General features: G+C 35.5%; 1 protein-coding gene across 5 annotated transcripts in view; it reads right to left on the reverse strand.

The window, feature by feature from the left end:
• The window catches only part of PARD3B (par-3 family cell polarity regulator beta), a 1,103,682-nt gene that overhangs the window by 531,559 nt on the left and 546,836 nt on the right, over positions 1–25,287 (reverse strand). For all 5 annotated transcript variants that reach the window (XM_074399193.1, XM_003925625.4, XM_074399194.1 and 2 more), the window contains exons 5-7: positions 16,955–17,043; positions 8,287–8,373; positions 2,861–2,986 (exon numbers count right to left, since the gene is read on the reverse strand). In XM_074399193.1, the coding sequence (XP_074255294.1) occupies positions 2,861–2,986; positions 8,287–8,373; positions 16,955–17,043 (302 nt within the window). The remainder of the gene's footprint in view (positions 1–2,860; positions 2,987–8,286; positions 8,374–16,954; positions 17,044–25,287) is intronic.

Below are 25,287 nucleotides of genomic sequence, written 5' to 3' on the forward strand. Positions count from 1 at the left end.
TGACCCTGTGTTGAGATGTACCATCTTCTAAAGTACCCAAGCAGGGTGGCAACCAGGAGCAGCACAGTGGCCAATCATAGGAGACATGATCAATATTCCTACCAGAATGACTTTGCCATAATAGTTACTACTTGCCCACTAGGTGCCCCTGCACTGGGTTATACACACATTATTATCATGCATCCTTCTCTCATTTAACAAGTATGATAGGTAGGTATAATTAGATTTCCTTTCACAGACATGGAAGTTGAAGCTGAGAAAGATGAAATAATTTGTCCAATGACCCACAGCTTCCACATGTTTCTAGCCATGAAAATCTAAACAGAAGTAATTACTGAAGTGAATATAAATAGCAAAATAGGCCAATTGCAGTGGCTCGTGCCTGTAATCCCAGCACTTTGGGAGTCTGAGGTGGGTGGATCACAAGATCAAGAGTTTGAGACCAGCCTGGCCAAGATGGTGAAACCCTGTCTCTATTAAAAATAAAAAATTAACCAGGTGTGGTGGCAGGTGCATGTAATCCCAGCTACTGAAGAGGCTGAGGCAGAGAATTGCTTGAACCCGGGAGGTGGAGGTTGCAGCAGTGAGCCAAGATTGTGCCACAGCACTCCAGCCTGTGGGACAGAGTGAGACTGTCTGAAAAAAAAAAAAAAAAAAAAAAAAAAAAAAAGAAAGAAAGAAAGAAAAGAAAAGAAAAGAAAAATAATTTGATATTTTAGATCAGATTATTAGTTAGGTTTCTTTTAGGACATCCTTCTCAAGCACAGATCTTCTCCAACAAGGGTTGTGTTACACAAGGTCCATTTTGACACCCATGTTTGCTCATGGAGATATTTTGGCAAGTGCCTTGGCTGTGCCTAAATGTCTCAGTGGAATTTCAATGCAACACACATCCTTCCTGTTCCTCGAACATAGAGCACCTGTGTTTTTCACTTTTATGTTCCAGTGCTTTGTGTTCGTCCTCAAAATTCTTATAACGTTTCGTCCCCTTCCTCCCCATGCCTCTCCATACCCTGTGCCCAGGTCTAACTACTTTTTCCAGTTTTTCTTTCCCAGAAGACATAAATGAAGGCATTAAAGGGAGGCTCTTTAGAAGAGGCTGGTTCAGTAGAAGACAAAAACTTTTATTGTTCTCCTGTTTCTATTACTTCTTTCTTGAAACTCAGAAGTGACTGAGGCAACTCAGTAGCCATCTTGTACCCATGATTCCACTGAAGGATAGTAGCCACATGCCAGGATGGCAAAGCAGAAAGTCAGAAGCCACCTGACTCACTGACGGCTGTGCAGCTGCTGCACTCACTGTGGAGTGACCTCCTCCATGCTCGCTTGTTGTTAGGAAAAATTAATGTTAATCTTGTTTCAGCTTTTATTTCAGGTCTTTGTTCCTAGCAGCTACAGCACATAATAACTAATCATAATCTCAACTGCAATCTGATGCCCCAAACCCTACTGCCCACCCCCTTTTCTAAAGTGCTTAATTCCTCACATTGCTAGGGGAGACGGAAGACTTCACATAGGCCACCTAACTCCTGTGGTTCATTTCCCTATGTTATTTTTGCTTGCCTAGGAATCAGTTTCTACTCCATACTAACTATACTAAATTTTTATGAGTCTCAGTTTCCACTTCCATAAAATGGAAGTGATAATGACCGCCATGCATAACTATCAAATCCTTGTAAAAAAGCACAGTAGTATATTTAAAAAATCATTACTACTAATAATTATAGTTTTGTCTCTCATTCATTATTTTAACACAATAGATTCTTCTAAAGCTTCATTTCTTTTCATTGTTGGCAGCTGGTATCCACTTTTCCTCTACCCACAACCACTCATCTTTGTTCACATATATAATCTTGACAACTAATGCCCAGAGAGAAGACATATTATGAGCTGCTTTGGTCAGAAGAAAGACGCTGCTGATGGCTACTAAGGATTATGAGGACTTGGTCCCTTGGTCCAGAATCCCACTGCAATGCCAACATACATTAAAAAATATATGCATCAGATTACTATACACTCTAATTTTGGGGTATAGAAAGTGATTCCCTTAACATTTTCACATGCAGAGAGATAATTTCTTAAGGAAGATGGTTTTTTTGTTGTTGTTGTTTTCTTTTGTTTTTTGAGGTGGAGTCTCACCCTGTCACCCAGGCTGGAGTGCAATGGTGTGATCTTGGCTCACTGCAACTTCCACCTCCCGGGTTCAAGCAATTCTTCTGCCTCAGCTTCCTGAGTAGCTGGGATTATAGGTGAGTACCACCATGCCTGGCTAATTCTTTTTTGTATCTTTAGTAGAGATGGGGTTTTACCATGTTGGCCAGGCTGGTCTCGAACTCCTGACCTCATGACCCACCTCGCCCACCTAAAGTGCTGAGATTATAGGCATGAGCTACTGCACCTGGCCAGGGGACAGTATTTTAATTTTTTCTGTTTGTTTCTATGATTCAGTGAGTCCTCAGACATCTCTCACAGATTTTTTTTTGAGTTTAAGGAAGACTCCTGACACCAAGTAAGTTAATTAATAAGCTGAACTAACAATCTGTGACAAGAGTCATTAAATACCAGTTTAACTGACCCATAGCCCAAGAAAAACAAACCCATTCATCGTTGTCCCAGTAAGACAGCCAGGAAGGAAGCCTTGTGATTTCTGTAGTTTAGCATTCTCAGACCTGCCAGAGACATGTGTGGGCCATCTTTGAGTATGCTAACACATAAGAAGCATTCAAAAATGGATGTCCTGAATCATTCAAAGGGAACTGACTAGAAATTATACCTACTATTTTGACCATAACGAGTTCAGTAATGATTATAACCATGATAGGAATCAACAAAGCAAATGAAACAATGAAAAAATGCTTACCGAGCAAAGGTTTTGTCTACGAGATCCACATCGTTGATTTTGACAATACATTCATTTTCGTGAAATAGTCCCTCTCGCTTGGACCTGCTGTTTTCTTCAATGCCTCGGATGAAGAGTCCTAGAATCCTAAATGCAAAATTTAGATGAAATGTAATTAATAAATAATAAATGCTAATCATTTCTCCACTTCCAACTATTCAGAAATACATATTGATTTCTATTTACAAAAGAAATTATGCTTTATATTCAGGCAACTGTTTGTTATTTAAATACCTAATCCAAAAAAACCAAAACTCACTACAAGAGAAAAAACCCTTCTAGATAAACATGCATAAGTTCCAGCATCAATCTCTGGCTTCATTTCTCATGCCTGCAGTAAACTTACAAAAAGGCTAGTTTAGTGGAGTTAACACCAAAGACTCCTGAGTTAGGGCCAACATGACAACTTGATGTTTACCAATTAGAGAACATTAGGTATTCACAGTAACTTTTGCAGTCTTACCACCTATTCCAATAATTTGCATTTTAAGATGCAAACAAACATTTAAGCTCAGATCGTGTTACTCAGTTTAGAAGGAAGCTGGATCACATTTGTTAGTGCTACCAAATCAAGTATGTGTGTGCTGTTTTCTGTGTGCTCAGGATGGAGTATGAGACAAAGCCACAGGACCAGGACCAGGTAACTTCAGTATACATTTGGAATAAAGCTGAAGTCCAAAAACTAGCGACATCAACAAGCCTAGAGCCTTCAAAGATTTGAGAGCTAACTGGATGGGAGACTAGCGCCACACACAGGGGCTTTGAACAAACAGCTAATGAACTTAATCTGATGGACCTGGAGAGGGGCATCCAGCACTCGCAGCTTCTGAGCAGGGAAGCGGCATGATAAAGGCAGGCTTTGGGAAGAGTTGTCTGAAATTTCAACCAAGAAGAGGCTAAATTAGAGAGGATACCAAGGGGATTCTGGATTTTTGTGGCCGTAGCTTAGAATCAGGTGGGTTGGAAGAAAAAGAAAGAAGAGAGAAAACTGTAGCCATAAGAATTAAAATGTGTGTGTGTGTGCATGCGCATGTGTGTGTCTGTAAATATATACACAATGCTATTACATATATAAGCCAAAACTAATCCAAAAACCCTAAGAAATGGATCTTAACTTATACATATTTTCATTATTTCTTATTTGTGAGAATTCCCTTCTCCTTGTGACGTGACAGAGCTTAGCTGTGTCCCAGAGTAAAAAAGATAGATATGTCCTGCAAGAGGAGTTTGCTAGGTTTGGAGAAACTGTAATCTCCACTTTATCAATCCTCTGGTTTTTCTACTTTGTCACTCTCTTTGTATAAAACCACGCGTACTATGACAAAGTACCTTTGCATTAAATTTCAAATCTAAATAAAACATGAGCACATTTTATGTGTAAATAACAGGGTCAGCCATAGAAAAGGGCAATCTATAATCCAAGTATCAGAGAAAACAGTCCTCCTGTTTGGAGTGGCCATGGAGTTGAGCCTCTGCCCCCTTAATGAGCTCCCATCATCTCAAGACACCAACAGGCATGACAGTGACAGTTGGGTCTCTACTTCAAAAATATTAAATGAATACAGCAGGCTGCTGCAAGAGAGAGAACAGCACAGTCATGCCATCTACTGCAGGGAAGGCTCAGGGCCATAGGCACAAGTACATGGTGATGTCTTGTGATTTCCTAGTTCTAGTAGGTTGCCAAATTCATCATATACTGTATGACTTTAATCTTGAAACACAGTATTAAAAATTGAACTATTTGACACCTTAAAAACAGACCAAAATTGTGGGGTTTTCCCTAAATTAAACAGCATCCTAAGAGTTCACATTCTGAATTTTTGTTAGGGTGGATTCACAATAACTTGATCCATTAGGAGACTCCCTTGTGGTTATAAACTTGTTTATGTAAGTGATATTTTTTTTAACAAGCATTCAAGTCTTCCTTTAATTTAATTCAGTACATCATCAGTCATGTAATGTTACTCCCTAGGATTTAATTTCACATTTTGGGAGATGAATTAATTCTTTCAGGCCACTGGGTTGCAATTTAGCTGGCATATTACAGCTGGAGTATGCTATGTGAACCTCACTGATCTAAATAATCTAACTTTCCATGAAAAATTTATTGACAGAATAAGCCCAACTGTAAAACCCATGTGTCAGAAGTAATTTTGGTAAAATGTAAAACTGACTGATTTTATTAGTTTGGTCCCTGACAACAAACCACTTCTGCCCTCTCTACTCCACGGAAGGGATAGATTCCTTCCAGTTTGATTTCATCCAGATCACTATGAGAAGGCTCAGAAAACAATATCTCATTATCCTCTTTGCCCTAAACTGGTGAGCTGTGGTAGCTGTCTCATCTGGGACAGACTCACAGAATTTAAAGATTAGTGCTGTAGAGGAGTTATAGGCCAAGACTAACCAGTTAATTTGCATTAATGAGCAATGATAAAGAATGTTGAAATCCATAGCCTCACAGAATTAGAGGGGTAACAATGCTTCTTGATCTTCTAATAATCATTTTAGGAAGTAGCATCTTCTCCTTGCCCTCTTCCTGTTCTTTTCTCAATGTCACACAGCTTCAGTGACTCTACCAGCTTAGCATTTTTGTTCGAACATCTCTTCTCACAGTCTTTATCAGCCTTCATCCATCCTTTCTCTTTCTCTCTCATGTTAGCTGTTTTCCCTATGAAACTGAGGAATATTATTCTATTGGTACTGAAATGAATTAGATTTCATGTTTTTAATTCACAAAAAAACACAATGATTTTAAGAATATGAATAAAATTAAGTAGTTTTTAGTTGCAAGAACTTTGGGGTTTTTTGTATGTTTGTTTTGTTTTTACTGGGAAAGCCAATGGCCCTCAATACAAGCAGCATTAAGCACCCCTCTGTGATGGTATCTCATGAATTCACTGAAGCTTTATCTAGCAGAGCAGCCACTATAATTTGCTAAGGATGATCTAACTTCTATTAGGCTTCTTATTCAACAACAGGTGTGGAAACATTTTTGTAAAGGAAAAAAAAAAATAAAAAAATACATTGGAGGCAAAACCAATTACAGTAATCTTAGTAAAAAAAAATGTAAATTCTAATTTAAAATAATGGCACAAACCAATAAATGGAAGGAAATTAAGAGCAAAGTATACCACTATGACCTTAACGAAGCCCCTGTGCTCACACAGTGAAACCATATGGCACTATGAAGTCAGACACTTGTCTGACATGCTCTATATGCAGTTGCATCTAGACACATGGGTTGAGTTAAGTGTGCTGTTTCAGGCTGTACTCATTACTTCTTAACTTTTATTGGCTCATGTCTCTACTTCCATAGTATTTTTAATGTTTTTAATTAAATTTCCTTTCTGTAATACTGGTGGATAGCAAAAAAATATATAATAATAATAGAACTATTTCACCAAGTTACTGAACAGTCAACCATGAACTTATAAAAAAAAACTGCATTTCTGAATCAGGCTTTCTGGTTTTAGCCAAAATAATCATCATACTGATGATTTACACATTCATACATTATGTGTTTTACAAGGAACTTTCACATTTTTAATGTTATTTAATCCCCATAACCTTGATGTAAAGTAGGTACTCACAAAGGAGAAGTTTAGGGGACTTGCTCAATGTTATAAAAAAGAACACTGGGATTCAAATCCAATTGTTCTGAAACCAAGTCCAATACTCTTTCCACTATTCTACAAGGCTTGTGCTAGGAATCAGAACCAGGAAGGAGAAGGGAGGAAATCAATAAAGCTTAGCGTATTTCCCTTGTGTGAAATGAGAGAATGTGATTTCTGGTCTATAGGGTCAGCTTGTTTTCTGAACTACTGAAAATGAAGTATAGCAACTGTCACACTGTATATTTTCTCATTTTGGGAAATTGGGAAGATCTTGTGTTCTATCCCAGCTTCATTAAACTAAAGAAGCTGGTATTTTAACAGCTCTGGTAGTTCACAAAGCTCTATCAGTATACTTCTGCCAAAAGTCATTAAAATTTCTCCTGACAACTGAGTAAATATTCACCCTATCTATCAAAAACAACCTCAGTTTGTCCTATGCCATAACCCATAACATTTATAAATGCACTTATTAACACATACAGAAAATGAGACAATAAGAGCCGCAGGCTTTTTGATTCATTTCTTTTTTGGAACACTCATTCCAGTGAGAGCTTGGCATCAGATGTTATTTGAAAAAAAAAAAAAAAAAAAAGAGGTGATGACTTTGCAATTACAGGTAGCAGATGGCTACCTGCTGAATATGATGCCAACCAAAATACCATGACTAAATCTGTTCTCTTTGCTATAGGGCAGACTGAATCGAATAAATATTCAGAACCCCTAAATTAATACTATATAACCTTTGGGAAAATTTGAGTTCTTGAAAAAGCAATGAAGTGAGAAGTTAGGAGATCTGGATTTTGTGTGACCTTGGGAAAATCAATTGACTTGTCTCAACATTGATATCCTAAACTAAAATAAAGAATTCTCCCTTTTCAATGCTGTGTTTAGGAAAATAAATTTAGTGAATTAACTAAAATCATGTCATGTGAGTAAAAACTGATTTTCTTTTAAGTTTCTGACAACCCGTGTCAATATCAATCTAGCACAAAATGTGATCATCTTATTACAAAGTGACATAATATCTAAACCACTTCTCTACAATTGTTTTAATAGTGCTAATATTAACACTGAAGTACACACTTTAATTTCTACCAAGACAACAAGTTTTAAATCCAGTTAAATAGATGTAAATTTCAAGAAGTGTTGACACAATCTACAATGCCATTTTTATCAGTGTGGATTTAGCAACATAATGTCTTAAAATATACAAAAGGATATGGTAAATTATTTTTAATTGAACTAAATTATGTTGTAGGAAAATATAGCATGATGACATTTTGCTTCTATAAAGCCATCCTAAATACACAGCCTCAGATATGGCTACTTAAAATGTTAGAATATATATTATTCTAAATGCTACATAATTGAAGAATAACAGGATATATCAATTTGGAATTACTATACTCACTTGTTGAAGCGTATTCTGGAATATTAAAAAAAAAGTCAGTTGCAACATTTGTTTAACAGTATGTTAACATCTTTGCCAAGGATTCTGTTTACTATGTGTCACTGACAAGGATACTTTAAGAAAGTATTTCATAATTAATTGTAAATGGAGAAACTGTGGTTGATTTTTCTCCCCATTATATCCTAAAGTCAATGATTTTGTTTCCAACACTTAAGTGGCCAAAACAAGTATGTCTTGAGGCATCCATGTAAATAATAGAATTTACATTTAATCCCCTTCTGAAAAACATTTGGGGAAAAAGGAGCTCAAATCAGGGTTTTCATTAGCAATGAGCTTCTGAAATGAGAAAAACATCTTACCTTCCACTTAGAGATGAAAAGAAGGGCACTACATGTATTCCCAATGGGCCTCCTTCCCCAGAAATCTCTACTGTTCTTGTCATATCACTAGGGCAGAAAAAAACAGGAGCACAAATGAGTATCTACTAAAAAACAAATGAGACACATCTAAAACACACACACAGACACTGCTCAGGATTGTATCAACTAATATAACTTCAACAACAGAGACTAAGTCAAAAGAGTACATAATTTACTGTTTTATTCAGAAGATTCAGAGAACAAAATGTTTAAAAGGCTATCTGATTTCTTACTTTTACTCCTAGAAGAGGAACAAATGGAAATGACTACCTACAAAAATAACTTCCTACTTAACTTAATCTGCATAAATCAACATATTTTAAAAGAGATACACAAAAATAAAAATTTTCCCAATTGAAACACACTTGAAAATTAATGTACAGATCATACAAAACACAGGAGAAAACACACTGACACTTAAGCATAAAGTAGGCTTCTTCCCTGGAATAGAGGAAGAACGAAATAAAATATTTATTGGAAAAAGCACAGAATTACATGTTATAATGGCTGTGAAGCCGCAGTTGGTAACACATACGGGCATGTTCAAAGCAATATAAATCAAAACTCAAACTTGCTTTTCAATTAGGTGGCAGTTACATTCAATGGAACAATTCCGAATTTTCACATCCTATTTTTTTTAAAGGTAGAAAAAGAGGTTGCAAAGCCTGAAGAAAATGTATTATAGAAAGAAATAGAAAGCCTGACCTGCCTAACCTACCCCAGATTAAGGAAAGGATGAGCTAGAAACATTAATGGATTGTGTGTATGACTGAAATAAAAAAGGTACTGGGAGCTTTTGAGTAATAAAGAGTGGAACCAACAAGTTTTCATAAAGATGAAAAATAATAACTGTGAACAATTACTGGCTCCTTTAATCCCAGAGAGAAAAAAATAATTGCCAGAAAAAAATAATAATGTGGAAGCAAACATCCATGTTATGGAAATTGTATGCAGGTCTTCATTGTTTTCTATTTACATGAAAATGACCTGAAACTAGATATCAAATTAAGAGCTACCGCTGCTACAAATGCTTTCTGCTCCAAATTGAAAACGGAGAAATGTTAGCTTCTTGCTGGAAAGTTGAGACCAGCATTAAGCAAAATCCATGATGAATTTACTCTGCATGAAGTATTCTCTAAATTATCAGCAATCTAAAACAAATACATTAAATATATTCTCACCAGTGGATTAAGTTTATTTTTAATGTGTTTTCTTTACAAGCCTATTATCATTAAGAAATGCAAAAAAGAATACAACGGTTTTCAGCATTTGCAGAATATGATGAAATTTCAAATCTGGTAATAAATTTCAAATGAGTTTTGTCCAGATATTGCTGATATATGTAAAACTTGTTCAGTCAAGCAGATTATGTCAGAGGCTTAGAATAAAAGCTAAAAATGAAACAAATCTTAGGGTGATAATATAGTATTAAATCATTCACCTCTATATATGTGAAGGTATGAACATTTATGTAAATATATGTGTATGGACTGTTATATATAGGACTGCATTATAAGGCCTGAATATAAAATGCTTGGTGGGCAGAAAAACTTGTATGGCTTTTAATAGACTAAAAGGTAATAAATTTACAAAATATAACAGATTTATAGTGCATTTTTTGCCATCTGAGGAAGTCTAAACCCAAAGCATTTGCATCCTAGGTTTACAATACATTTTAAAAGACTTTTATAAACAGAGATTCAAATTTTGCTTAACCACTGAAAATTATTAACTTTACCTTTATAAAGTATTTTTATAGTTATGCACTGAAAGAAGATCAACACAAATCTTTCCTAATAAATGTATCAAGTATCCACATGCTAAGAGATAGCATCCATATGTAATAGATAGAGGCTTTTGGAATGTGTTTGGTCTGTTACAGACTTCAAGATTTCAGATTAATAATTTTTAGGATAACTTTTATGAATTCTCATGTTTTTTCTATTTCACAAATATTTCTTTACTCCCACTCAAAATCCCTTCTATAAGACCCAGTAAATTATATGTATCATACTGATACCTACTCTTTAGTAATCATTAGTAATGTGTTTTAACATTTACTGAAGAAACCAAAATGTATTTAAGTAGCTAATCTTTTAAAAATACTTAAAAATTTCATGAGAATGGAGCTTTAAAAGTTGATTTCCATTTTATGAGATTCTCCTTTCAATGTAGCAGAATAAAGTTTCATTCTATCATTACACATGATGCTTGCAATTTTGTGGCTAGAAGGATTATTTATAACCTTTATATTATTATCACAAAAATAGTACTATCCCAGAAAAAAAAGCCTAAAACACTTTTGATTTTTTTACTATAATATATAAGCACTTACAGAAAATTAGATCTATTTAATAAAAATAAGCAATATAATTCAATATAATTTTACATAGACCATGTCTCTTCGTGTTCTTTATAAAATGTTACCCACTATTTGTTTCAAGATAGAAAGGAGAGCCTTTGAAAAAGAATGCCTCATGGACAAGTTCAGGTATTTTTATTTATTTTAAAAGAAAAACAACCCCCAGTATTAGAAATACTTGATGGAGCTTTGTTCTGCAGAAATCTCTATATATACCCCCTTCATGGAAGAGAAACACAGCAAGTAGGACTGGACACAACTATTTGAATAGATAACTCATAAAGTGAGATTTTACAAAGATGTGAAAATAGGCTATTAATGCTATTTGTTTAGATGAACTCTAGAGCACAATTCAGGGACGAGTAAGCAGGACATGGCACTTTATGTTTTAGAGGACAGTGTAATAGACAGAAAATAAGCTAGAAGGTTGATTTTGAATAAAAAATGTAGAAAAGGAGGTAGAAAGAATATTCTGGGAGTAGAAAGAAAAAGTGGTTGACAGTTACTAATAAATAAATGAACTGTGTGGGATTGAAAAATGGTTTGGTTATACATAAACGACAAGTGGGAAGATTTTACTAAGATCAAAATAGCTATCTTTATATAACTTCCTAAGGCATACTAAAAGAAGCAGATAGTTACAAAGCATTAGTTCAACTAGTATTAAACTAGCAAAATGCTCTAAGATCCAATTGATAAAACTGGAACCAGCTGCTACTGATCTGAGATTTAGACAAAACTATCGGTGAAGCTGCAGAATCAGTGGTCTAAAAATGTGACCGCCATTATGAATGGCAACTCTGCTAGAGATAGATGTGAGAGGCTTCATTTGGTTTCCATCCAGAAGAAGGACTTCAAGCTTGAGGGACAAATGTAAACCAGAAGATGCAGATGTTTGCTTGTAAGTCTCATTTCTTTACACCAGGTAAATGGACAGTATTTTTAACATTAAGATTACTGAACTCAGTGGTAGGTCACTTGTTGAGCTATGGAAGAGATGAGAATGAGGACAGGGAGCGGGAGGTTGAGGCATGAGAATCGCTTGAACCCGGGAGGCGGAGATGGCAGTGAGCCCAGTTCGCACCACTTAACTCCACCCTGGTTGAAAGAGTGAAACTCGGTCTCAAAAAAAAAGAAAAGAAAAGAAAAGAAAAGAAAAGAAAAAAAACCTAACTAAGTAAATAAATTAGGCATTTCCCTATTAGAGTGGTTGGCTTTCATAAGAAACATAAAGATCATAACACCTATACATTACACATGTCCTATCTGGTATTTACAAAGGGTTCAACAGCTACCTGCTGTTAGTATGATTATTAGAACTTTCTAAGGAAACAAGCTTATAGACTAAAAGAATAATCTATATCAAACTTTCCCAATTTTTTTTCTATTGATTTCCTCAGTAAGACTTTCTTAAAAAGCCTTAAATACCACAGGATTGAAGAACATGTTTTCTTTGCAATCAGATTGCCAACATGCAGAGAGAAGACAAAGGGCTGCAGCACATGGGTGGGTGTTAGCTTATTTTCTGCAAGGACGGATCCACAGATCTGTGGCAAGCAATGGTATGACAGACGAACTACAGAGGGAAACCTCCAGGAAGAGTCTGCAGAGAACCTTGAACTCTACTTGATGGTGAAACATCTTGAGTATGCAAACATACTGAATACAAATCTATCAAAGACTTTGTTGTTGGTGATGAGATCCACTTATTTTCCTTGAATTCAACAAATATTAATTGAGTTGTTTCATTGGGGAAGTTCCACATGGAAAGAACAAGGACAAATTGATGCTTTAGGAGTTTATAATCTAAGGGGAGTGTTGAGACAGGTAATTAAAAAAATAGAAGGCAATAGGTCACAGTAGTAGATCCTCAGTGAATGTAAGCTCTTACTTGGGAGGCAGTGTGCCAACTTTCTTCTGGGCATTATGTCATGTGCTGATATTAAATCTATGAAGTAAACATTCATCTTACATCCATTTTAGAAGTAAACTTATGCTTAGAGAGTTTAATAATTTGTCCAACATCATATCATTCCTATAAAGTAGAGTCATCAAGACTCAAATAGGGACTTATTGCACTCCAGAGCAGAGTTCTTAACCATTTAACCAAAGTGCAGTTTCAAAGTGGAGGGACCTTGTGATGTGTTTCAGAAAAGGAGGGTGCAGGCTTAGGAAGGGAAGCTGAGATTAGGATTCTCTTCCTGAAGAAAGATAAATGGGTCTTCCTTTAGAAAAGGTAGGTGAGGGGATGGAGCAGGCATGCACAGGAGAGAAAGTCAAACAGATGGAGATATTGAAGGAGGCTAGTTTGTGAACATAATTGGCTGTAACATTAGAGGGAGGGAGGGAGAAAGGTGGGAGAAAGAATAAGAAGAGGAAGAAGGGATGAAAGGGAAGAAAAAGGTGCTGTGTATAGGAGACAGATTAAACCATTAGTTTGAGATTAAATCTCAGATTGGTGTGTTAAATTTCTGGTTGGCAAATGTGTACTTAATTTGCAGAAAATTAAGTCACTACAGGTTCTAGAATTAGGGAACAGTGTGATAAATGCTACCGTTTAGAAATATTTATGTAGTGATAAGTGGGATCAATTGGAAAAGGGAACAACAAGGGAGAGATTGGTACTTGGGGCAGAAATTAGTAAATTATTGCAATAATCTAGCTGCAATTAATCGAGTAATAGAGGCTTGAGTAATGACTACAGGATAAAGCATCAAAACATGGGGAAATGTCCCACATTTTATGAGATGTGCTCTGTACACAGTTTGACCAATGAACAGATACCGTGGACACAGCAGAGGATAGGATAAAGTGTGCTGGCAGTTTAAGCATGAAACAAAAGGCAAGTCTGGAAGAAGGCTTATTTGGGGAGTAGGAGTGGAGTGATAAGGCAGAGTCAGAAATGAGATAGGAATTAGAGATGAGGTGGAGGTCTTTTGCACAAATGGCTTGCTATTTAAAGAGAAGCTCAAAGTATAATTCTTAAAAAAAAAAAATCACCAAACCTCTTGTTTCATTGTCTTTTAAGATCAAAGTAAGGTGAGTGGTGCTTCATAAGAGATGCATATTTTAAGACTATTTGGAGAATGTCTTTTAAATGTTATTTTTCTTTAAATAAAGATGTGTTAATAATGGGCGAGCAATTAATTGTTATGCTTATGATTTATGGAGCAATGTATTGTATCCATTCAGTTATTTGCTCAACAAATAGGTCCCTATTATATTCTAAGACCTGTATTAGGTATCAGGAATCCTTTGGAGGATTCATAGTCTTAATAGTCTTGCTTGGGAGAATGAGAGACAGTTACAATAAACTACAATCTGTATAAAAATGACAACGATAATGGGAATAGCAATTAATGTTTATCCAGCCTTTCATTTAGCATTGTGCTAAGTCAGTTGTCTGTACTATATCTCATTTAATTTTCACAATAACCTATGTGACCATGACACCCATTTTCCTATGGAGATACATGTTAAAGAAGTAATGTAATTTGTCCAAAGTTGAACAGGTGGTAAATAGCAGAGCTAGTGCTCAAACCCAGGACTTACCTAAATTCAAAAGGTCTGGAACTAAGGAATGGTTTGATAAATGCTGTGGTTTAAAAAAACTATATCCAACAGTAATATGTGGGGTCAATTAGAATTAGGAGAAACTGATATCTGACAAAGAAGTTACTAGGTTATCATAATGGTATAGCTGAGAGGTAACAAAAGCTCAAGCAGTGATTCCGGAAATTAAATAAGTTTCAAAACATTTTGAGATAGACTGCAAATAATTTACTTAGCTTCTACGTGGATGTGTGCCCAAAGTCCTGCGTGGGCCAAGCCCTGTGGGATATGAGATTCTCTCTGCTCCAGGAGCATATGGACCATGTGACTCAGCTATAATTGGCTTCCTAATTTCACTTCAACTGTTTTTTCATCTCATACCAGCTAGAATCAGTGTCCTTTCTTAGAACTGTAACCTCCAAGCTTTCCCGCATGCATTCAGTGATGTTAAGATTGTTATCATCCTTTCCCACTCCAGGGTCTTAAAGTGCTGGGCACTGCACTCACTCTACTTTCTGAATTTGACATAAAACTGATTTTAGCTGCCTTTTAGAAGAGAAGTTTCCTAGCCTCGGTCACGTAGCATGAAATAGAACACCAAGGCATGAGGGAACACACACACAACAGGAATGTTTGAAACAGTGGCTTTGCAGACAAGAGTGGTGGGTGTCAATTAAGTCTGTGGCTGTCACTTAGTTGCTCTGAATTGCAGTTCTTTATCCTATTAAAAGTGATAAGAAAACTCATGTGAAAAGCCTGTTCTGATAATAAAATTATACATGTAAACATATACATGTTTTAACTAAATAACATATATAGTTTTAAGTTCCTACACACGATTTCTCCCAATTCCCTCTAGCTGAAGAAAGCTTAGCTAATTTGTTCATATTGTCATAAGCCAAATCATTGTTGACTCTATGATGCTATTCACACAGAATCTGGCCAAGATATTAACAATCTTTTCAAAAGCTAACGTTGAAATAAGTGAAATTAAAGCCAAATGAAATAAGAGCATTACACTCATGATGTCTACCTCCAGAAACAATCTTATTAAGTTTCTGAAAAGGCAGCACTTTGAATATTTTCTGTGACTCCTTGCCCCATAGCCCCTCCTTTTTTTTTCTTTTTTTTTTTTGAGATTGGGTGGGTCTCCCTGTGTTGCAGGATGGACTCAAACTCCTGCACTCAAGTGATCCTCTGAATTGGCCTCTCAAGTAGCTGGGATGACAGGCATGCACCATCTAGCCTGGTTTGTATCAATTTTTTTTTTTTTTTTTTGAGACGGAGTTTCGCTCTTGTTACCCAGGCTGGAGTGCAATGGCGCATCTCGGCTCACCGCAACCTCCACCTCCTGGGTTCAGGCAATTCTCCTGCCTCAGCCTCCTGAGTAGCTGGGATTACAGGCACGTGCCACCATGCCCAGCTAATTTTTTGCATTTTTAGTAGAGACGGGGTTTCACCATATTGACCAGGATGGTCTCGATCCCTCGACCTTGTGATCCACCCGCCTCGGCCTCCCAAAGTGCTGGGATTACAGGCTTGAGCCACCGCACCCGGCCTGTATCAAATTTTTAATGCTATGCAGCTCATCAATCAAATAAACAATCTAAATAAAAAGTAACTATGATCATGTGGCTATAAATAAGTTTGAGGAGAATCCACACAGTAAAGCATGTGACAAAAGATGATCACCTATGTTTTTAGAAAGCTAATTTCATGCTAATTGTTTGGTACCAATTACTAACTGGACTCAATGAAAGGATTATGTTGACTGAATGAATAATTATAAACTTCAGCAGCTTTACCTAATGCTGAAGTAACCATCTATTAAATACCAAATTATTTTCCTTATGCCAAATTTGAAATGCCCTAAACAAAATGATTCGAATAATAATAGAGATGATATGATATTAATGACAGTAGAAGTAGCAGCAAATACTCACAGGATTTATCCTAATCCCAACACTGCAAAATATTCTCCATATATTAACTCATTTAATACTCATAGTAACCCTCTGAATAAGGTTCTAATAATATTTCCATTCTACAGACCAGAAACTAAGGGAAAGAAAAATAAGTAACTTGTCTAAGCTCATAGGACTAGTAAAGAGGCATAGCTGGGATCTGAACCCAGGCACTACCTAAAGCTGAACTGGAAATCAGTGCAAAGCAAAGAAAGTACTGAGAAACATGGAAGCAAATAAGTTGCCTTCATTAAGAACGTGAAAAATCCTGGTTAATGGACAGGGTTCATTTTACATCACCAAGTGAGATATTGTAAGGCTGTTAAAACACAATACAAAGTAGTACTCAAAGAGCTAAGTTAAGGTTCCCTGGTGGTCTAGTGGCTAGGATTTGGAACTTTCAAAGAGCTAAAGCCAAAGTAAAACCATAACAATGACCTCTGAAATGTTCATTTGAAACTGCTATTTGAGGAGAGAAAAAAGTAAGAAATCCTGTGTACACAGGAGTATTGGATGGCTTAAGGATCATTTGTATATATGTTTGTCTGTAAGTTCTCATATGAAGAAAACACTAGAAAAGAAGAACTAACTGTTAGATTTGGAACATGTTTCACTCGACAATTCTACTTATCCTGATCTTTCTTGTATAAAATAAGAACACTTATAAACCATTAAAAAAACCCATCAAATAGAAATAAATCAGATATTTGTATTTGCATGAAGAGAATACCTCAATGTGTCCTTAGTTTTTGGCGATGTAACTAGTTCTGTCTGTTCACCATTCATAACTTCTCTGTCTTCCAAGTTCTGCGTGGAATCCTAGAGTAAAACAGAATCGCAAGCATGTGATGCTATGCATATTGAATTGAAAATTTGAATAAAATATCTCAATATGGGAGAGTAAATGGCTTTATGCTGGATATATACATTATGCTTTAATTTTTCTTTGAAAACTGGAAGCAGGTGTTAATCTTTTCAGTGTTTTCAATGTTCTGTTCTCTCCTATTTGGTTTCGGAAATGCTCAAATGGGTCATCCACACAAGGCAATATGTTAAGAGCTTTGGAATACTTCATTTAACTTCCTGCTACTCAGCCATAGGCTTTTGGGACTGTTTTAAACCAGGAAGGAAAAGAATACCAAAGAGGAGGATCTAGTGACAGGTGGTGATATATTAGCCTTGAGGTACTATACTGGCTTGCCCCTCACGACATTAAAATATAAAGAAAGCAAAATCCATGAAAAATCGTTGCCTGGCAAGGTCACCTCTGTCAAAGTGAGGCAGAAACACTACAGGAAGAAGAAATCCAGAATTCTTACTTTGTCATAAAATTTGATTCTGAGGATAATCTTCCCAGAGAAAAACTCAAATTGCCCATTTAATTTCTAAAATCGTAAACAGGCTCCCACTACAGAAAGGTTAGAACGTTAGAGGGTCAGAGAGATCCTGCACTCCAGACAGTGGTAAAGTTCTATTGGATGTTACCCAGAGAAGCAGAGGACAGGATGGATTGTAGAAAGAGTGCCTGATGCTGCTGCTGCTTCCTTATGGAAGACATTAGGCCTCAGAGTTGTTCTCTGACAGGGAATAATCCTGTGGATATCCCTCTCTTCAAAAGCAGAGTCAAAAAAAATTATTGTTAGACATGGACTCTGGTTTCATCAAAGCAACAAACCAGATACAGAAAGACCTGCTAGCAAAAATCCACACCTATAAACAGCATTAATGCATCCAAATCCATTATTCCAACAAAGTAAGACAACATATGAGCTTAAATTAGGTTAGTATCTTAAAGAAAATAAGACACAACTGCATGCAACAGAAGCACTTTGTTGTAGTGAACTGAGTAAAAAAAAAAAGTCTCTCGCTTTGAGATTGAGTAGCAACATTTCATGCAGGGGTTGGTAGTTTTGTGAAAGACTTGGTCTATGCTAGATTTTTACATTATTTTTCTCCTCTTAATATAGATAAGAAAAGAATTTCCATAAGGTTAAAAAACACTTGATGGTTTAAGGTATCAAATCTTAAAAGATGAATGTTTTTGAAAGCATTCAAACATTCATATTACGAAGGGCTTGATATATGCTTACAGATAAATGGAGACAGTGTTGGGCAGGTTACAAAAATACTTAGGTAGAAAAATTTAACATAATATCTGAACCTGTGATTATCATGTATGTCAGGATATTTGATGACCTCATTTTTTGCCAAAATCATTAACTTTCTTATCTGTCTCTCTTACACAGGAATGAATTTGTGTCTGGCTCTCTATATATCAAGCACATAACACCAGGAGTTCATTGTATTAATTTTCTAATGTTGTATAATAAATTATCCCATAACTTAATAGATTAAAAAAATAAACATTTATTATCTCTCATAGTTTCTGTGAGTCAGAGATTTAGAAGAAGCTTAGTGGCAGTTCTCGGGCTGGATCTCTTGTGAGTTTGCAGCCCCATATCTATGGGGCTGCAGCCACAATCATCTAATGGACTGGTTTAAGACCATTTTTATTTCTTACAGCAGCTTTACTGATATATAATTTACATAAGAGTCACTATTTTAAATAGTACAATTAAGTGGTTTTCAGTATATTCAGGGTTTTGTAACCATCACCATCTAATGTTAGAACATTTTTTTATTACCCTAAAAATAAACTCCAAGCCCATTAGCAGTCATTACTAATCCTTCCCTTCCCCAACAGGCCCTGTCAATAATTAATCTAATTTCGGTCTCAAAGGATTTGCCTATTTCAGACACTTTATATAAACGGAATCATAAAACATGTGGCTTCTTTCACTTTGAATAATGTTTTCAAAAGCTCAGCCATGTTGTGGCATGCATCAGTATTTTATTCCATTTTATGGCCCAACAATATTCCACTTTATGGATATACCACATTTAGTTTATCCATTCATCAGCTGGTGAGCATTTGGGTTGTCTCCACTCTTCCCTATTATGAATAATGTTGATATGAACATTTAGGTACAAGTTCTCATGTGAACATATGCTTTCAGTTCTCTTAGGCATATACTGTGGAGGGGAATTGTTGGTCATATGGTAACTACATGTTTAACGTTTTCAGGAGCTGCTACACTATTTCCCACATGTCGAAATAATTTGCCATTCCAGCAATATATGAGGGTTCTAACATCTCCATACTTGTCACTACTTATTTCCATTCTTAAAATTTTAATTTATTTTATTCATCCCAATGGGTACCAGGTGATATGTCACTATAGTTTTGATTTGCATTTCTGTAATGACTAATGATGTTGAGCTTCTTTCCCTGTGATTGTTGGCCATTTGTGTATCTTCTTTGGAGAAATGTCTATTTGTCTTTTTATTATTGACCTGTAAAGAGTCCTTTAAATATTCCATACACAAATTTCTTACTCAATATATGATTTGCAAATATGTGTTCCCATTCTTTGGATTGTCTTCACTTTCTGGATGTGTCCTTTAAACCACCAAGTTTTTTTGTTTTATCGAAGTCCAATTTATTCATTCTTTTGTTGCCTGTGTTTTTTGGTGTTGTATTTAAGAAATACTGCCTAATACAAGTTCACAAAGATTTACAGCTTTGTCATATTCTAAGAATTTTATACAATGTTAGCTCTCACATTTAGGCCTATAATCATTTTGATTTGATTTCTGCATATTGTGTGAGGAAGGAGTTCAAATTCATTCTTTGCTTATGAATATCTAGTTGTGCTAGTATCATTTATTGAAAAGGCTATTTTTTATTCATTGAATTGCCTCGACACCCTTTATAGAAAATAAATTTACCAAAAATGTAAGGGTTTACTTCTGGATCCTCGATTGTATTTTATTCATTGATCTATACATGTTTATTCTATGTCAGTATGACACAGTCAATTATTGCAGCTTTGTACTAAATTTTGAAATCAGGATGCATGATTCTTCCAAATTCATTCTTATTTTTCAAGATTGCTTTGGATATGCTGGGTCTCTTGCATTTCCATATTAATTTTAGAATCAGTTTGTTAATATCTACAAAAAAACAGTTGTTTTTTGCTAGGGATGACATTGAATATATAGATCAATTTGGAGAGTATCATCATCTATGCATCATAAAGTCTCTCAATCCACGAACAGTTCACAGTGGCAGTTAATTAAAATGAATATTCTTTTTAGTTTTCTAATTCTGTATGGAATGTATCCTCAGGGTGTCAAAGAAAAAAAAAACTGTGATATTTGCTACAAAGTTTTATATAGTTATTGTTGCCTCTGAACCATACTCCCAATGGAGCATTTTTGTTGATCCCTAACAAGGTAGAAAAATAACACACTTTCTTGCTCAAATCAACATTACGTAAGGTTAAAAAATGAGTTTTTCATCTAGTTCCAGTTAGAATATAAGTAAAGGTTCTATTTATGTCAACAACATGCTTAATTCTCTGAGTATATGGAAATGTCAATTACAATTTGAAAGCAATACTGGGACTATTACAATGTCATAATCTGCTCAAGGATAATTCTGAACTGACTACACATTTGTAGAAATCATGTCAATAACCACAGACTTTAAAAAGAATCCACATTCACAGACTTATATCTCTAAGACAGGAGTCCCATTATTATTAAGATAACATCAAAAACACTTTGCCTTGCCGTCCCTATCAAAAGGGGGTAGTAACTATAGTTTATCATCTCAACTAATGAGCAGTGTTTGTCACTTGCCAAGATCATTTCCATATATTGCACTAACAGAATTCTTTGATATTCTATGAAGATGGCCAGGCAGACAGATGCTTAGGGCATCTTATAAGGACATAAAACCAATTTCAAATTGACTTCAGCAACACTATCTCTGTGCAGTGTTGCAATACTTATTGACAATGGCAGCTTTTAACAGGGTACATAAAATTATTTTTTCCAAAAACTACAAAATAATTGACAAACAATATTTTAAGAATACTGAAGCTTTTCCTTCACTAAATTACATGGTAAAATGAAGAGTCATGCAATTGCACATGTCTAAAAATGACACTAGTTTTTTCCTCATTCCCATGTAAATGACTTTGAGAAAATCTGTAAGATGGCGTTTGAATTTGGAAGAGAAGGCACAAAAATAACCCTAATTATGAAGAACCAGAGGTATAAACAATTGATGCCAAACAGCGGCCATAGTTCTTTGGCTTCGGGTTTGAGAAACAGTAATTATGTGATTTCAAATCCTCAGACTCGCCTCTAGAAAACATAACAGTTTTGGAAGGACGCTCTATTATTACTTTTATTAATATAATTATCAAAATTTCCATTTTTAATGTTAACATAGAAGGATGTAATCAGCTGTATGAAATACAAGGTATAGAGCTATTTCAAAATTTATTTTGTCTCTACTTTTGCCCACCTAACAAGTCTTTGCTTTCTAAAATAAAGTTCAGTAGGAGATTGTCTCTTGCCAACTGGTCAGCGACCTTTAAGTTTGCCCTTTACCACTTTCATCAGAGCAGGCAGCAAGCAGATCATATGTGGCTCTCACAACAGACAAGTATAATTACTACCATTTTTTTTTTTTTTAAAGCGAACGTTTTTAGCAACACTTTCAGGATCACGGGAGCATTTCTGACAGCCAAAATGAGTTGGATTTAAACATCACCGCACTATTTTTAGCTTTAAAATCAACACGTCCATAATTATTCCCAAACCAATTAGCAACAGCTGGAAAGTAAAGGTGTTTACATTTGGTTAGCACTAGCTTTAACAACTCCAAGTTCTCACAGGCTGGATGAAAAGGGCCAGGCACCAAGATGGTAAACAGTCTCTCCAGGGGTGATCATGGCATCCGCACCAGGATATCGTTGCATGTTTCACAGTTAGCACCAGTCACTGATTTCACATAAAAACGTATATTCATTATGAAGCATCACTTGGTTATACATGTCCAAAGAAACTTAACACTCTTGATATATATATACATATATATATATTTTGGAATAAAATGCTCATTGCATTCCCAAGTTCTCATTGAATTTCCCTGGTCTACTCAAGCTACAAAATGAAATTAAAAGTAGTTTTATTGCTCAGTTTTTCATCTCTCAGATGAGAACTAAAATAGATGTCCCGTCTATTAATAGGTATCTCCCTCTGACTTATAGGTGATCATAAATGGTCGTAATTTTTCCCCCCTCAATGAATTTTAGCCACATTTGAAACCACTTGCTGATAAAATGTAACTGCAACTGAATTATGTTTCCAAAACTCAGGTGCATTTAAAAACAAGATTTGCATTCTGAAAACTCAACTACAATTTCTTTTGAAATTGCACATGAATGTTAGAGTGAGAGTAATAGAAACATAATACAGAGAGGATCTGAACATCAGGTTATGTGCTTGGTGCTCATACATAAACATAATGTAAATTTTAAAATTAAAATTCTGGGCATAATTCCAGAATATTTGTTTTTACTTTTCAGAACAAAAATATCTGTGCTAAAGTAAAACAAACTGCATTTGATAAGCACATGAAATTAACATGCAATTTGATTGTTAAATACTGTTATTTTCAAACTTCACCTAATATATATTTTGTATGCCTTTGGCAATGCCTTGCCATTGGAAGTCTCTCAGTTGACTTCAAAGATACCATCCCTAAAAGATTCAGTCTTAGCAATTAATATGCCTATAAGTCACTGCACACACACAAGTCACTGGATTTTATACCTATACAACTAGATATTGGCATGACAATTAGATACATAAAAGTGCTAAATTAAAACCTGCTTAAGAGGAACTGAGTTTATTCATTTTTGTGTTGATTCTAATAGTGGTTCTCAAACCTTAACATGGATCAGAAGAACCACCTGGAGTCTTATGAAAACCCAGATTGCTGGGTCCCACACCCAATCCTTGAAGTTCTGCTGCAGTAGGTCTAGCGTGAGGCTGGAGGGCATACAAGTATCTGATGCTGCTATTCCAGGAGCCATACTTCAAAAACCACTGCCTTAATAGTACAGATCTGAGACTTGGGAAAAATCCTAAAAAATATTCACTAAGACAGGAAGAACAGTGTTGATGAACAAAGCGAGTTCATCCATTTTACAGGTAAGGAAACTCAGACGCGGAAAGCTGAAATGACTGGTCTCTTCTTCCGTGTTGCATTAGTGACAAAGCCAGAATCTAGGATTCTTGATACTCAATTCAGTGTTCTTTCTGTGCATCACAATAAATACTTGCTGACTTAATGAATGCTGGCCTTATCATTTATGTTATGGATTCTTTTTTAATGAAAGCAACAAAAACCTGTAATAATGTCTTATATATACTTTAGTATTCTTTCAAAGATCTCAAACTATTTTACATATAACTAGATGTATATCCAGAACAATCTAGCAGATTTCTTGGCATTCCTATTCCAATTTCATACCTGAATTTGCAAGGCAAAAAGATTACTATTTTGTCGAAGAAGAAACTGAAGGTCAAATAACCAAAATTACTTGGGACCCCCATCTCCTAATATTTAGTTTCAAAAGCAAGCACTGTAACTGTATTTACCTTGTAATGTCTCTTGGTTGCTGATTTTAGGCAAACAGTGTAAGGAAAAGATATCATATTATGAAACAGAAATTATTTATATAGACTATCAAGTTTTTCATTATTCTAGAGATTATGCTCTAATAATTGCACCTTTAAAATAAAAAAAAAACTTTCTGGAATACAATTAATTAGATCATAAATATTCTACTAACTAGTCCCTTGTTAATCCTGGGAGCAGGTAAAATCATTAACATTAAATGACTTGCTCAAATCCTCGGCTTATGGAGGGCATGCACACAGGTTTCACAGGCACATTCACAAACACACACTAAGCCATGCGGATAAATTACCTGGATGCCTATGGGATAAAACTGGACTGAGTTTAAACAGCTCTGAACTTTGTTAAATGCACTAAAAGTCTACAACTTTCAGTAGACTGTTTTTACAGAGATCACGCAGCTGTGGATTAGGTGCTGCAGAGGCTAAACCCCATTGAGAATCAATATAATCATGGGTTGCCACACCTTCTCTTCATCTGGTGTGTCTGCAAGAGATGCTGAATGGTTTTCATAGGTTTAATAAAAATAAATTTAAAACAAGTGAAGATGAAGATCCAGTAACTTAATTCTGGTCTAATATAGAGACACAGATTCTAATATAAGTTCTATAATTGCTTTGCCTGATGACCAGACACATCATCTCCTGGCCCTCACTTTTATTTTCTTTATGTTGGAGATAAGAAGATTTTTAAGGTCCATTCCAAGCATAAAATGTCACAATGCACCAAACAGGCAGGCAAACTCCAAATGAATATATATATATATATATTCCCCAACAATCAATTAAGAGGTATTCATTTCACCAAATGTTTTCTTGGAAAGCTTCCGTTGAGAAGCACTCTCATAGTAGACACACTTTTATACTTTCTTAACATACTGATTTCTGTATAACTTTTGAGAAACAAATCTATGGCATGAAGTATACCTAAAATAAAACCAAAACCTTCCCTCTATACCCCTATTTCTTTTTTAGTTTTCTATTATCTTTTCTTGGGTATTTTCTTTTCTTCTCATTGCTAATAATCACAGTTAGAGTTCCTTGTTAAGATTCCTCCATATTATGATTTAGATATTAAAAGATCAGTGAAATTTTTATAATAAAATTCTTAGAAATTATATCCTATACCTGCTGGAGTTTGTGTTTGGTTTTATTGCTTATTTTTGGTAGAAATGTATAAAATGTTCATTCAACCTGATACCAGGTGTCAAAAGACAGTTGTGAGCTTTTCTTTTTTTTTTTTTTCCTTTTTACACTGAGCCTCATTCTGGTGAGATCTCAGCTCACTACAACCTCCAACTTCCGGGTTCAAGCTATTCTCCTGCCTCAACCTCCTAAGTAGCTGGGATTAAAGGCACATGCCACCATACCCAGCTAAGTTTTGTATTTTTAGTAAAAATGGGGTTTCACCATGTTGGCCAGGATGGTCTCAATCTCTTGAACTCGTGATCTGCCTACCTAGGCCTCCGAAACTCATGGGATTACAGGCATGAACCACTGTGC

The sequence above is a fragment of the Saimiri boliviensis genome, chromosome 5, assembly GCF_048565385.1.
Source record: "Saimiri boliviensis isolate mSaiBol1 chromosome 5, mSaiBol1.pri, whole genome shotgun sequence".
Lineage (NCBI taxonomy): Eukaryota > Metazoa > Chordata > Mammalia > Primates > Cebidae > Saimiri > Saimiri boliviensis.